This window comes from Globicephala melas, chromosome X (assembly GCF_963455315.2).
Source record: "Globicephala melas chromosome X, mGloMel1.2, whole genome shotgun sequence".
NCBI lineage: Eukaryota > Metazoa > Chordata > Mammalia > Artiodactyla > Delphinidae > Globicephala > Globicephala melas.
Window position 1 is genome coordinate 87,823,818 of NC_083335.1, and position 16,666 is coordinate 87,840,483.

The 16,666-nt window shown below is 37.8% G+C and overlaps 1 protein-coding gene across 6 annotated transcripts in view; it reads right to left on the reverse strand.

Annotated features, from left to right (window-relative positions):
• The window catches only part of KDM6A (lysine demethylase 6A), a 209,587-nt gene that overhangs the window by 88,596 nt on the left and 104,325 nt on the right, over positions 1-16,666 (reverse strand). For 5 of the 6 annotated variants that reach the window (XR_009560766.1, XM_030834979.2, XM_030834976.3 and 2 more), the window contains exons 5-6: positions 9,492-9,550; positions 543-663 (exon numbers count right to left, since the gene is read on the reverse strand). Coding sequence is in view for 4 of the 6 variants with exons in the window: in XM_030834979.2 (XP_030690839.1) it covers positions 543-663; positions 9,492-9,550 (180 nt within the window). In the remaining 2 variants the exon portion in view is untranslated. Of the gene's footprint in view, positions 1-542; positions 664-9,491; positions 9,551-16,666 lie in introns of those variants that run through there. The other variant, XM_030834985.3, reaches the window with a different exon arrangement.

Consider the following 16,666-nt stretch of genomic DNA (forward strand, 5'->3'; position numbering starts at 1 on the left):
TGTTAAATTCTATAGAAAGTAAAATATTTAACCAACAATGTTATTTTGCCCAACAATGTTTATACTCACAAACCAGCAGTTCAAATGACTAGCAAAGAACACACGTTTTTATATTTAAGATATGAGACGTGCTTTGCTGGTAGAGGTGGAGAGATTTCTAGTGAGACCCATACAAGTAAACAGTCAATGATGGGGTCACAGATACAGAATCATTAAGCAGCTGCTTCTGACCTCTATGGTTGCCAATCACTAATGGCAGAGTGATTCAGATGTCCAAATTGAGACTGAAACCTTCACCCTTTCCTGATAACACACCACAATTAAAACTCAAAAAAAAAAAAGTTTAATGATATAATTAGAAACCCAAACTTATGTATCTTCCAGTTCATAGCTGATAAACAGTTCTTTCATCTAAATTTTCAAATTTTCTTTTGAAGTACCATATAAATTCCAACATTTCTCAATGTTCTAATATTTAACAACCCCCCCAAAGACCCCACAAAAATGAAACATTGTATCTCAGAAAAAACCCAACAACCTACCTTTAAACTAGACTCATAGTCTGTGTTCACTTTGAACATAAGACCAAGCCGTAAATGAATTTCCTTGGCTCGACAAAAGCTGGGATCAACATAAAGCACCTCCTGAAATGCTTTAATTGCCCTGAAAGAACATAGACATAAGATATCTTTACTTTTTAACACTTACATGAATTTTTGCTTGGTAGAACAGTAAAACTTCTCTTTTATGCAATTCTGTTTTATAGGAAATGCCAGTTTTATAAAAAAAGATGTGAATGAATAGCTTTAACAAAAAAAAGACTAGGAAGGGGTGCCTGGGTCTTTTATGTACTTGAATGTGTGTAATATAAAAGGAGAAAAGGAAGATCAGTTGAATTTACTCTCAATTATTCAAATTTTTTTTTTCTGGTTGCATTGGGTCTTTGTTGCTGCACACGGGCTTTCTCTAGGTGCAGCGAGTGGGAGCTACTCTTCGTTGCAGTGCACGGGCTTCTCATTGTGGTGGCTTCTCTTGTTGCAGAGCACAGGCTCCAGTAGTTGTGGCACATGGGCTCAGTAGTTGTGGCTCACGGGCTCTAGAGCACAGGCCCAGTAGTTGTGGCGCACAGGCTTAGTGGCTCCGCGGCATGTGGGATCTTCACGGACCAGGGATCGAACCCACGTCCCCTGCATTGGCAGGTGGATTCTTAACCATTGCGCCACCAGAGAAGTCCCTTCAAGTAATATTTTATGGCTTAATTGTCAGTGTAAATAACTGATTTCACTGTTTCTGGAACTTCCTAGGGGAGAGAGGGGTGGGGCAGATAGTTTTGTTTTTAAGGGAGGAGAGATTAATCCTGTCTCTAGTCTACTCCATAAAATGAAGTCTTTTTTAAAAACTTTATATTTCTATCTTTCATATTTAGGTTTACAATCCATCTGCACCCTTATTTTTTATATGATGTGAGGTAGGGGTCAGTTTTCATTTTTTTCAATACAGATATCCAGTACCCCCTACATCACCTGTAGAAAAGACCCTCCTTACCACAGCTCTACAGTGCCACACTGTCCTAAATCAAATGTCCATATCAAACGTCTTGGTCTGGGCTCTCTGTTCTACTATATGTCACTTTATGTCTATCAGTCCATCTTTGCCCCAAATTCACATTTTATCTTTCATAAAAAGTCTTAATTACCAGTAGAACATATACAAGGATGAGGAAGGTACACTTTTCACTGAATACATTTTTATATCACTTAATCTGATCACATGAATGTACTATGTACTCAAAAATGAATTAAAATTATGACAAAGAAAAACATCTACTTTGAATTTTGAAAACTATAGTATCAGGTATAACAGTATTTTAGGCATCATTTTAAATCTCTCTACATGATTTAAGGCTTATCCCAAGTACAGCTAATATATTCTTTGCAAAGCTTTTTATCAACTATTCTCTACTTCTATTTAACCTTAAAGGAGGTTACTTAGAATCTTAAGACAATTCCAAAACAAAAGTCAATCTTTTTTATAAAAGTTCAAAATATATACCACAAAATAGAGCAAAACAACATGCCCTATGTCTTTAAGTAACTTTGTTTTGACTTGTATATTATCTATTTCCCCCCAAAAAAACCTGTGTGATTATATATTTATTATAAAATTAAGGGTTCTAAAAAGTAATATTTACTGTAAGGAGCATCAGATACCTTTACATCTGGCTAAATACTTTTTTCCTGAAGAGGAACTCGGCATCTATGTGTTAAGATGGCATTTCAAATGGGTGGGGCTGTGTATGTGTTTTATTATTTAGTGTGTGTATAGACAGCAGAGGGGAGTCAAAGGCCTGATAAGAAAGAATTCGTGTAAATTACCTTTCTCATTCAAAGGTGACTTCCTACTTCTCTCAATCAGACTTGAAGATACTCATCGGCATACTGCTAAGAAGTTCTCTGTACTTTTCTCAAACCTTTCTAATAAGAGGAGGTGCAGCTTCAGCCTCTATATTCTCTTGGTCATGTCTAGAGCGCCACCTTCTAACAGAACAGATTGTGTGCACAGGTGTGTGTGAATGTGTGGGGGGGCGGGGGGAATACAACACACACATGTTGGGGGAGGGGCATAAAAAAGGTTAGGAAGAGAACAACTGCAGCAATAAATGATGTCAATTAAAAGATAAGATGTGACTGGGAAACGGTATGCAGGGGCTTTTGGAAGCTTCTGGGATGATAGCAATTTTTTATTTCTCGACCCAAGTGATAGTTATGAATGTTTATTTTATAAATAACATGTAAAGATGTATACTTATGTTTGTTTAATTTTCTTTAAGTATGTTACATTTTATAATAATAAAAATTGAGGATAATGTTTCATAAAGTCCTAATTAACCTTACCTTACGAAATGGGTCAGAGAACTCCTATGGAATGGGTCAGAACTAAGCAATGTCCACACATGCCAATTAACCCAGGCAAGGAAGAGTGGATATAGGTATATGTATAACTGATTTAGTTTGCTGTATACCTGAAATTAACTCAACCTTGTAAATCAACTATACTCCAATAAAAATTTAAACAAACAAAACTAACGGGGGGGGGGGGGGGCGGACAGGCAGGCCTGAGTCAAATACATGAAAGAAAAAGAATGGAAGTGGTGGAAGATAGCAAAGGAAAGATGGAATAAAGGAGAAAAAGAAGATAGGAAGAAAAACAGTCTAAGGAAGGATGTATGCGAATGGGAAGAAGGAAAACAGATCATCAATAACAACCCCACAGGAGAAATATTTCCTATTGTCTCAGTTTCTGTGCCTTTAGTTCTTATCCACTTAGTTCACAATGTCACACAAGTACAAAAAACACAGGTTATTTTACAAAGTTCTCTACACGTGTTAACACACTGGAAATTTCTTTTAAAAAATTATTAACCTACCAGCAAAAATACATATTACATACACTAGTCTGGGCTACACTGTGCCTGCTCTTTAAGGACTACTAAAAGTGCCCATGACAAGGGAGGACAATATATATCTATTCATCAAGTTCTCCAGGTTGTTTCAAAGTTTCCCTCAAATTCAATACTTGCAGACTCAATCTTCAATATCTCATTATCAGATAACTGAAATAGTCTCCTTAAATACTTCCCTTGCTCTCCTCTCCTCTGGCTTGCCTATGCTTCCTAAAATATGTGGCTCCTGTGATTGCCTACTAACCATGATACTCTAACCATGATACTCTTTCAAGTCAAATCGCCATGTAGCATTTAAGGTTTGTGAGCAGTTATACCCATTGCCAGCCATGCCCTAACATTGCTCCTCCTCCGCTGTGAGCTGGCATATCTTAGGAATTTCTTCATGCAAATACTGGCCCTCTTGGCTTCACGGCTTCTCCTCAGGATGGTCTCCTGACCTGGAATATTTTCATTCTTCTGCTTCACTCTAAATCCACTATTACCTTTAAGACTCACCACCCAAACTCAACATCAACTATTTTTTGCTTAATGTTAACCAGCAGTTAGGTCCACTCTATAATCAAATCATTTTACTCTTTACCTGTCAGTGTGCTGTCTCTAGTTTTTCCAAGTAGTCTATTCCTTGAGGTTTACATTCCTCTTATTTTTTAAATACTCTAGACATTATAGGAAAATGTTTAATATATGTTTACTGATGTCATCACTCTTTATAATTAACTGACTGGACTTCTTGTTGAGGGGGTGGGAAGGGATGCTCCGGAGTCTCTTTACTGATCAGTTCTCCTCAGCTAACAAAATAGATGCAAGTTCATTTTCACTTGCTTTTCTAAACTCTTACCATCTTTTTCTCCTATGTGTTGCATCTACCCCTTGGGGTTGGGAAGGAAAAAAGAATGTGTTTATGTGTTAGGAGGGGGATAGTGTGTGGAGAAGACAGGTACCACTCAGACTACATTCTAATTTTGGTCATCATTTTAATGCATTCATATCTCACCAAACCACATGTAGCCAGAACATGATCTGTGTAGCAGAAGTTAGACTAAACCACCAACACATACAAATTCTGCTGACGTCAGTATTCTGACTGACAGACAATTTTAGAACATGAAAAATGGCTACCTAAAATGACAAAATACTTTTAATGATACAATACCTGGAAAGGTTTATAGTTTTCAAATATTAAAGCACAGTCTCTACTGAAATTTTAAACAAGTGCATATTGCTATGCTTGAGTATCCATGCATTTTCTTAAAATCTAAAGAATGTTTTTATATCACCAAAATTATTTCTATCAATTTTCAGTTTAAAATTTTTTGCAATTAATGTTTGCCATTGTTAACAAGTTTTAAAAGGAAATGATAACTTCAATAGCACTACCTGCAAAAAACACACACATGCTGAATATATTTTAAAACAATGGTCATTTTTAATAAGATTTCTAGAGCCATTTTTTTAAAAGCCTCCTTTAGAACTTTACCAAACTATAGAAAAATAATGATATTAACTAAACATCCTAGCACAGTTTTAGTACATTTGAAAAGAGACATAATAAAACTTTAAGTTCTCTGAAGCTAATAATGCTGAGTCCAGAGAGTTCCCTCAGGGATATCTGAAGAGATAAAGGAACTAATTCCATAAATTTTCATACTAATAAAATGGAGCATATTCTAGCTCTAAATCAGTAATAACATATATACACAACAGATATACACACTTCTATACACACATATATATATTTTTGGAAATTTAGAGGTTCCTTCTAAATGAGACAAATAGATTTGATTAAGAACTCAAAGAGACAGGTAAGGTAAGGTAAGGTAAGAGGTTTAAAGTGGAGATGGAAGGAGAAGGCAGACCAAAGAGTAAATGGCACAAACCAACTTGCAGGTAAAAAAATGCTCAAGACATTTTCAGGGAAATGTTAATACAGTAGTGACTGACACAAAGAATATATTTAGGGGAACAATAAGTCTAGAAAGATCATCTGAGGTTGAAACAGAGAGGACCTTAAATGTGAGGATAAGTTAGAAGTATCATACACTAGGCTATTCACATTGACATTTGCTAATATATTACCTCCTGGTTCTTTTGCCCTCTCCAGCCATCTTCATTTCATCACTGTGGACAGTGGGATGTTTTCTTCCCACCCCTATTGTAAACCTTATGTTTTTATTCATAATTTCCCTGAAGTTTAATCAATCCAAACCCTTCCAAATTCTCTCTGGCAATCTGTGTGTCACTGGTAAGCATAGCTTTACCAAAACTGCCTTAGTTATCTGCTATTTTCTTCAAAACAGCAGCGAACAGAATAAACTCAACATATGTTAACGTGAAGTTTTATTTTAATAGAAAAAAACTTTTGATCTAAGAGCATTAGTTTGCAAAATGATAGCTCAAAAACATATATTAAATATTAAGTTTTTGCCAGACTCCATGCTAAACAAGCCTCAGGATCAATGGTGGTTATCTCAAACTACATTAAGTTTATGTTTGCACCCAAAGCAGTGATTTTACAAGGAGAGCAGAGATTCCTACACCCCTAAGAACACTTGTAATTCGTACACGCTAGGGAAATGAGTCCTGGAGAAAGTTCCCTTGTAATGTGTTAACATTTCTGTCTTTTTAAACTCACCTCCATCTCATTACCCTACTCCTTGCTGATGTCAACATAATAATAATCACTACATTTCCTTACCAGGGCTTATCAATTAGATTTGGGAAGCTAACTTCCAAAATCCTATGCCTCTGGAACAGAATTATGTAGCTCTTAGGTTTGCCACTATAAGACCATTCTGATATTGATCAATGGGAATACAGAAGGTTATAGGCTAGAGAGAGAGGAATGATAAGGATTTTCAGGGAGGTATATTTAGAAATATGGCTGTAAGTTATAATACTTTATTACTGTATATATTTCAATTCCTTTCACCCAAGGATATAGTTTTCTTACTACAAAGGCAAGGAAAAGCTCAGTTCAAGGTACCCTTAGCAATATGCCACCCTCATGAAGAAGAACAAGTGAAGGCATGGGCATGCACTCATGCACATGGAAAGGAACAGCTTTATAGATACTGGTTCTAGCTCTCTGCTGCATGCATTTTACTATGGGCTTCTAATGTCTTCCTTTCTCCTTATATTTATTTTAAGTTTGGTCACAGATTACTGTGTATGATAATAGTAAAATTAAATAATTATGATAAATCCAGTGAGGATGTAACAGTTGCTCTACTACTTTCTGACATGGGCTCCTCTAAGAGGCTGAAATTGAAACTGGAAAAACTGACCAAATAACTGAACTCATCCAGAGGCTAACAATAAAATCAACTCACCCCCCAAAAAGGGGGCGGGGGAGCATAATATGGCAAGAAACAAGACAAACAGGTTAACAAATAAAACCAGTTAATAAAATTGCTCTTAATAATTTATTAAGTCGCCATCACCAACCCCAACACACATGGTGGTTGCACACATTATTCTCGAATACTTAATCTAATTAAGTAACAACAGACACCATTTACAAATATTAAATTCTACTTAAATTATAAATGTACAAGAGATGGAACATTCTGAGCTAACAATACAAAAAAGGCATACCACACTCTTCTCTGGAAATATTTTTTCAACAAATCCCAAAGAACTTAGTATGTGTTGGGGGTGGAGGTGGGTCTGTTCCCAGAAATTAATAGCCACCTATAAGTAAAACCAAATAAAACACAAGTATAGTTTTAACCTAAGGAAGTTCCTATCCATTAAGGCTATACTCTAAAACTCTCACCAAGCACCTACTCCATGCCTCCTAGTTTTGTGGCTGTTCAAGAAATAGCAAGATAAGTGAAAGCAAAAATTGGGGCACAGAGTTTGTGAAAGAACATTTGACCAGCAAGACAGGAAACACACATCCATGATGGATTAAGAGAGGGTGTGAGGTATGTCATTTTAGGGAGCAGCTAGAGCTGAAACTCAAGACATGAGAAAATGGTGGTAACCAGGACAGGATCAACAGAACAGAAGGCACTTACTAATTCAGACATTGCATCATTCTTATATCATTTCAGTTTCATTTCTTAAGCCAACTGAAGGACACAGAAATCATATGTAGATAAGGAATCAAAAGATATAATTTTCCACACTACAAGCCCCCTAACTTGACATGGTCACATACTTTTTAATGCAATCCAATTTTCAACTGATGATGGCTTCACCTCACTACTGCTCTTATGCTTGTATCTTCAATCTACAGGGAGTTCACAAGTTATCACAGGTAGGTGAAAATTAACTGGTGTGAGGTATACATGTTCATTTCTAAACTGCAGAGTTCCTTGCCTTGAGTTTCATCTAAATTATTTCTGGCTGGCCATAAAGATTTTACCAATGTGCCCAGGAGAACAATTACAAATACTGATTAAAAAATAACCACCAATCAATCTTCAAACTTGGGGACAGACTACAACAGACAAAATAATTAGACTGGGAAATCTGAGCATAAGTTTGCTTCTGCCACCAATTAAACAGTTATATAATACTGAGTTACACACACATACACACCCCTTGTTTTCTACGTCTATAAAATTAAGGGAAAAAAACTAAGTTATCTCTTAAGACCACTCTGGTACTAAAAGTTTCGAATTGTGAATTCTATGAATAGCATCTTCAAGAAAGTAAAGAGATTTTAAAACAGTCCTAATCTACTCTTGATTTTACATATGATACACTGGCTATGAAGTTAGGAGGCTTAAATTTAGGCTTGCTCTACAACGATGGATAATTTAAAAGAAAAATATTACAAAGCTTCTTTATAAAGATCAATTATAGCTTTGTTTACAAAGAAAATGAGTGATTTGAGTGATTATAATACTCTATCGACACAGGTGTTCTCTAACAATGCAGTGCTTCCATAGATGATCAAAACCCAACAGGACCAAAAGCAAACGGGAAAGAAAAGGCATCTGGGAAAAGTCATTCATGTCTTAAGTTTCATCTTTAGAGAAACCACATCAAATCATTGCCAATGCATATTTAAAAGCTCTGTAATAAATATCCAGGATGCCCAACAGGTATATGACAGGGTTAAAACCTTTGGTCAAAATGTTCCTTTGGACTTTCTCAGCACCCATTCAGCTTAAAATTATGGAGAATAGAAGGCACTCTGACAAAGTCGAATGTATTTCAAAAAATGTCTACATAGGGCTTTACAGTTTGCAAAATGTACATTATCTCATTTGATCATCAAAACTCTGTAGAGTAGAAAAGGCAAGTAACTGTAATGTACCTAAAACATACACACACACACAAATGAGGAAACACATCAAACTAAGCGGCAGTGCTGAGACCAGAATACCAATCTTTCAACTATGTTCTTTCCACTAGAGAATGTTACTGTCTTGTCTGGTAAACAGAAAGACAACAAGGGGGCAAAGGCCACAGTAACAGGGACCTATACTTTACCGTTTATAAAATCTTATATATATTTCTATCATATTTAATGTCTGACTCTGAAGGTGGTACCATTACTCCTATTTTATAGAAGAGAAAATTGAGAGTTTATAATCTAGTGCCTAGTTACTAGAAATTGGAAAAGTACTAGCACACTCGTGTGTGTGCGTGTCTTTTGGTGAAGGAGGAAGGGAAGGAGCAGTCAATATATCTAAAAGTCTGAAAAGGAAATACTGCTCATCACAGACCATTTACCAACTTGAGAATAGAGAGTAGAGTCATTCCCCAGTTCAAATAACCTGGGGACCACCAGTCCATAACAAGTGACTGAGAAATTCCCAAAGCTTTCTAATCTAAGTCGTCTTTAATCAGAATCTTATACCAGATTCTTTTAGGAACACATATATTTCTAATAATCTAAGGTAGGTCAATATCCCTGAAGGAACAAACTAATAATTTCAGGAGATTATTGGGAAATGTAGGCTTAGTGATATTAAAATATTTTGTATTTATTACGCACACACACAAAAATACAAACTAAATAAGTCATTTACTGAAAACAACTGGAGTTATTAGTTTTATGTCAACTTACCACTGAAATGCATTGTAATGGAAGTAGACCAAACCAAGACCATATAAAAAGGCAGCATTCTGGAAAGAAAGGGAAAAAGAGACTTTTAGGAAAAGCATTTATGTCTAATACATATGTTACAAATACTATAAAATATGGTATCCAGGATGTTTTATGTTACTAAAAATCTATCCTGCATTACAATATAGTTACAATGTTTTGGGTTTTTTTTTGTTTTTTGTGTGTTTTTTTTTGCAGTACGCGGGCCTCTCACTGCTGTGGCCTCTCCTGTTGCGGAGCACAGGCTCCGGATGCGCAGGCCCAGCGGCCATGGCTCACGGGCCCAGCTGCTCCACAGCATGTGGGATCCTCCCGGACCGGGGCATGAACCCATGTCTCCTGCATCGGCAGGCGGACTCTCAACCACTGCGCCACCAGGGAAGCCCTACAATGTATTTTTAAAACATCAAAATAACTGATGAGCCAACAGATGGCACAGAATCCAATCAACTGGGACAGATTCTGTGGTTTCTTTTTAATCAAACCTGCCCTGAAATAAAAAATCTGTCAGCACATACAGATGGCCAATAGGCACATGAAAAGATGCTCAACATTACTAATTATTAGCGAAATGCAAATCAAAACTACAATTAGGTATCACCTCACGCCAGTCAGAATGGCCATCATTAAAAAGTCTACGAATAACACATGCTGGAGAGGGTGTGGAGAGAAGGGAACCCTCCTACACTGTTGGTGGGAATGTTAAGTTGGTGCAGTCACTATGAAAAACAGTATGGAGGCTCCTCAGAAAACTAAAAATAGAATTACCATATGATCCAGCAATCCCACTCCTGGGCATATACCCAGACAAAACTATAATTCAAAAAAATACAGGCACCCCTATGTTCATAGCACCACTATTCACAATAGTCAAGACATGGAAACAACCTAAATGTCCATCGACAGATGAAAGGATAAAGAAGATGTGGTACATATATACAATGGAATACTCCTCAGCCATAAAAATGTCATTTGCAGCAACATGGATGCAACTAGAGATTATCATACTAAGTGGTCAGTCAGAAAGAGAAAGACAAACACCATATAACATCACTTATATGTGGAATCTAAAATATGACACAAATGAACCTATCTACAAAGCAGAAACAGACTCACAGACATAGAGAACAGACTTGTGGTTGCAGGGGGTGGGGGTGGACTGGGAGTATGGGGTTAGTAGGTGCAAACTATTACATACAGAATGGAAGGACAACAAGGTCCTACTGCATAGCACAGGGAACTATATTCAATGTCATGGGATAAACCATAATGGAAAGGAATATAAAAAAGTATGTGTATGTATGTTCGTGTGTGTGTGTGTATGCATGCATTAACTGAGTCACTCTGCCATACAGCAAAAATTAACACAACATTGTAATTCAACTATACTTCAATTAGGGCTTCCCTGGTGGCGCAGTGGTTAAGAATCCGCCTGCCAATGCAGGGGACACGGGTTCAATCCCTGGTCTGGGAAGATCCCACATGCCGCGGAGCAACTAAGCCCGTGCACCACAATTACTCAGCCTGCGCTCTAGAGCCCATGAGCCACAACTACTGAAGCCCGTGCGCCTAGAGCCCGTGCTCCACAACAAGAGAAGCCACTGCAATGAGAAGCTCGCACACCGAAACGAAGAGTAGCCCCTGCTCGCTGCAACTAGAGAAAGCCCACACACAGCAACAAACACCCAACTCAGCCATAAATAAATAAATGAATGAATGAATGAATAATAAACTATACTTCAATTTAGAAAAGTCTGTCAGCAGAATTCTATGGGTAATCTAAGAGAAAAACCTATTTTTCAGGAATAAGAAAATATCTATGCTATCCTATTCTCTCTTGCTTGTATCTCTGTATTCTTCCTCTAGTTCCTTCTGTTTCTTGAACTGGATTTAATTTTATGTTCAGTGTTGCCAGGAAGGTAGTTAGAATTCAAAGTAAATGCACAATATAAACGTAGAACAAATTTTAGTATTTAAAAAAACCCACATGCAGGCTTCCCTGGTGGCGCAGTGGTTGAGAGTCCACCTGCCAATGCAGGGGACACGGGTTCGTGCCCCGATCCGGGAAGATCCCACATGCCGCGGAGCAGCTGGGCCCGTGAGCCATGGCCGCTGAGCCTGCGTGTCCAGAGCCTGTGCTCTGCAACAGGAGAGGCCACAACAGTGAGAGGCCCGCGTACAGCAAAAAAAAAAAAAAAAACAAAAACAAAAAACAAAAAACCACATGCTAAAATGACACCTAGCCATTTACATTTTGGGCTATAAACATCAGTGATTCCTTTTGCAGTACAAAACAGAGATGCCTATCCAGACTCAATCTGACCTCTGGCCCCCATATGGGAAACTAGCTACCTACTCCCTTTTTTCAAAAAGGGCAAACAGTTGAGTACCCACTATGTGTTCTCCAAACTTATGTTCTAAAACTTAAAAAATTTCAAACTCTTACTAAAATGTTTCTTACTGTATTATTTTAGGTTGTATTTCCCCAGAAGTACACCCTGAGTCAAAAGGTTTTAGTATACGTGGTTTATTTGGGAAGTTACCCTAGGAAACACCACTAAGGGAGTAGAGAAGTGAGGCAGGGAAGGGAAGGAAGCCAATAAAGGGTACAGTATGGCTGACTATGCAGCTGTGGGCAACTGGGACTTAATACTGCTGGGAATTTCTAGGAGACAGTGAAGAACATTCCTCAGAGTCATTTTGCGCTAGGTGTGAGGGAACTACAGTACTTATCCCACAACTGCTGTCATTCAATGACTGGAGAAAAAGAATCCGTGATGTTTAAAGACCAAAGTGTAATAAATAGCTGGGTGACTTTTTGGTATGCAATTATTATTTTTAATACTAAAACTTGTTTTAGGGTTATATTGTGCATTTCCTTTGAATTCTAACCACACTTCTGGAAACACTGAAAAAAGGTTTCTTAAGTAGATCTTAAAATGTAATAAACATGGAAATTTAATTTCATTAAATCCTCAATACCTCAATTTTCTGAATGAGAAAATTACATGCTACAAGGGTATTCACAAATACGGGGATTCACAAAGATCTCAGACAACATCCATTTCAAAAGTTCATATTCAAATTTTTAAAATTTAGTTGAAACTGGCTTCAATCAGGATCATTCATTTACGACCCCACTGTATCCCTGAAATAGACTGAACTTTTACTAGGTATTGAGGACAATACTCAAGGGTTGAACAAGCCAAACTGATTAAAATGTACTTCCCCGCACACTACTCTGTGTGTGTGTGTGTGTGTGTGTGTGTGTGCGCGCGTGTGTGTGTGTGTGTGTGTTGGGGGGTGGGATGGATGATGTTCAGAACACAAGAGTAGTTAAATTCAGAGTTATGAAATGTTCTACCCAAGAAAAGTTTAGATTTGAAACACAACTGTCTCCCTAGGTGGGGGAGATGGAGGGGAGGAGAGCATGGTTGAATAACAATAGACAGCATCTTTCACCAAATTAGGTAATTGCCCAGAGAAGGCAGTGTAAGGTGTGGTGGAAATATGAGTTTACTGAGGGACATTTCTGCTTTCAGTACACATCCTGCATTCTCTCAGCTTCTTTTGTTCATAGCTCATCCTTTCCCCTCTAGGAAATCTTATCCCCATCCCTGCCACTGTATAAATTTTATCAATCCATCTAGATGCATTTAAATGTCATCTTTCCTATGAAGCTTTGCCACTTCTCCCACCTCAAACCAGAGGTAATCTTTCCAACCTCTAAATTTGGCCTTAGCATAATGTCTCTAGCATGTGACATTATGGTATAATAGTAAGAACTTAATTTTATGCAAAATGCTAACATCATTTCTTTTAAAAGGTACTAACAACCCTTTGAGGTGGCAGAAATTTAAAGAATGAAGAGATATTAAGCAACTTGCTCAAAGAGACAGTTGCAGACATAGGAACTGAATCTAGGTCTGCCTCCAGAGCTCACTCTTAACTATTGATAATATATTTTTGCTATTTGTGTATTGACTAAATTCCATCCCATCAGACAAAAATGCAACGAAAGCAGGAGTGCTAATCATCTGTGTATATTACCTAGCATACACAGTGCCTTCCACATAGCAGATGCCCACAGGTTTAGTAAATTGAACCACCCAGTATTTAAGTTCAGTATTAAGTTCAGTTTCCTGGGTGACACAGAATTAGTATGAGGGATGGTCTCTATTAATCAGGAGCTTATAAATCTCACCAAGGAGGTAAGTCTCATTTTTCCATAACAGTAAACGATGTAATTTAAACACTTACTGAGCACCTACTATGATTCATAACAGAGTTATTAGCACTGGGAAGAAAGTAGTAAGCAAAAAAGACAAAAATTCCTATCCTCAATGAACTTACAATCTAAGGACAAATGATTATGAAATTAAGTGCATAATAATATATTCCTAGCTGCAGCCATTTAAGAGTTAATGAAGTATAATAAGGACTAGGAAAAGAGGTAGAACTTGGGTATTGCTGGGAAAGGAGAAGGAAAAATAAGCCATCTCAGCCGGGGGTTGTAATCCACACATTTTTGGAAATAATGACCTAGGGGTGTGAATGGCTATGTGCCCTGACAAAGATGTGTTCCCTCCCAATGTACAATCTCACCAAAAATGCCAACAGCATCCCCATTGAGAAACACAGATGTATGCAGAAGGATGACCCAAGCAAAGGCACTGATATGAAAATGAGTTTAAATGTGATATAGTCACTCTTCAATCCACTGTGAGAAGTTAGGGGAGTAACTTTCTGGGAAATGTATTATTTATAAAACATACTCCTGCTTCAGTCCAAATCCTTAGAGGTTAGAGTATCTATATTAGGTGTCAGCAAACTATGGCACATGGGCCAAATCCAGCCAGCCACCTATTTTTATAAAGTTGTACTGAAACATAGCTATACCCCCACTCATTTACTTATTGTCTATATAGCTGCTTCCAGTTCCAACAGAAGAGCTGAACAGTTGCAACACAGAGACTATCCAGCTTACAAAATCTAAAACAGTTACTATGTGGCCCTTTACAAAAGAAATTTGCCAACCTCTGACCTAGACTGTATCACAGTACCCATCATAATCCCAAATTAAGAAATTATAACTTAATAAGATTACAATCAATTTATACTGAAGGCAGGCTGTGGTTCATTAAGTTAGCAGTTCACTAATGCCAGAGAGTCCCATGAAGGTGTTTTCACTGATCCCCAACAGGGAAAATACTGACCCTTAGCATTGAGAAATGTGAATTCAGCTGCCCATCAGCATCAAAAACTCCAATAGAACCTTCCCTACTTTCTCAGTGAAGCCCAAAACCCTGAGACTGTTTTGTTAGGTTTATATATAAACCTTTATCTCTGGCTATTGAGGGACTTACTCATTACAGGGCAACTCCAGCATGCATGTGTAAACAAACTTTGTCTTTTCTCCTGTTAATCTGTCTATTGTCAGTTAATTTGCAGGCTCCCAACCACTGCACCCACACTACAAGAGGGAAAAGGCATTTCCTCCCAACAGTGACAAGCAGCAACCCTGTATGAAAATCAGACTGGGCAGGGTCTAGAACGGCCATCATGGACATATCATGATTTTGAAAGAAAACAAGCTTTAAAGACAGCAGTAGAGTGCCAGTAAGTTTAAGATCAGAACACTGCCCCGCCCCGCCCCCCCTTTGAGGACACGGCAATTTCCTATCTAGCATGGTTTGGGTTTTTTAAGGAAAGTTTTAGACCCAGTATCCTACAAGCATGCAGCAGTAAGAGGGTAGCTGTTTCCCAAAGAGAATATTAGTAAAATATTCAAGCTTTTAAAAAAATTTTATTAGACAAAACTGACTAAATGATGAGATTATCAAGATATTGTTATACTACTGCCAATATTTGGGTAGAATAGCAATCTGATTGTAGCACCTCCAAACATCCCATACTCCAGTAATCACCTCTGAAGACAATTTTTTATGCAGAGATATCATTAAGAAATAAAATCAAGCCAGACTATTAGAAAAATATAATAGTATGAAGGCATTCCAGAACCCAGAACTCCAGGAATGAATTTCCAAATGCCTTCTGGGTACTCTCCACCTGTTGAATATACTACAAATACCTGAAATCCCATTATCTTACACTGCAGAGGAGAGTCTGATGCTCTAATGGTACTGAAGATTTTACATAGTGGTAGCAATCTCACCAGTTAACCAATCCAAAAAGTAATCCCACTTTTCTTGTCTCAACTCTTCCCCACCAATAAGCCAAATTCATTCTATTCACAAAGCTCATTTTACAATCAAAAAGCCTCTGAATCTATCCCCTTCTCCATTCCTACTGCCTTTCTCTAGGTAATTTAGGACCTTGCCTTTGTCTACCTGACCTGTTTCAATAGCTTCCTAACTCAGCTCCCAAACCTTCGCCTCCCCTTCCATGTCCCCCCTTTCAAAATACCTTCCACACCATTACCAATGAACTTGTGAAAAACTCAACCATGACACTTTCTCTATTTTAAACTCCTCTGAAGATTACCTACAACCTAGCCTGACTATAAGGGTCTTGGTTATATGACTCTTGCTCAACTTTCCCAATCCCACAGCCACCACTCCAGTCAGGACAAATGACATGCAGGCCTATGAATAAAATATGCTCTTATACATTTCCATGATTTTAAACATGTTTGCTTCCTCTGCTGAAAAAGCCAATGCCATCTTTCCTTCAACTCATTTCTCAATCTAGCAAATTCCCATCCATCCTTGGGACTTCCCTTGTGGTGCAGTTGTTAAGACTCCATGCTCCCAATGCAGAGGGCCCAGGTTTGATCCCTGGTCAGGGAACTAGATCCTACATGCATGGCGCAACTAAGGAACCCACCTGCCGCAACTAAGACCCGGCGCAACCAACCAGCCAAATAAATAAATAAAATTCCTATCTATCCTTTAACACATCATTCATCTCTTCTTTCCACAAGTATTACCTGACACATTCCCAAGTGCAGAGTTAGGTTTTTCTGAAGCAAGTTTCCAAATGAATATTCATGTCTATTACAGATATGCCCTTCATCTCCTCTACTAGAATATGAGCTTGTAAAAAGGTAGATAGAGCTCAAGTCATCTTTTGATCCCTATGGCAAAGTAACTAGCATATATAAGTTACTGAGGAAA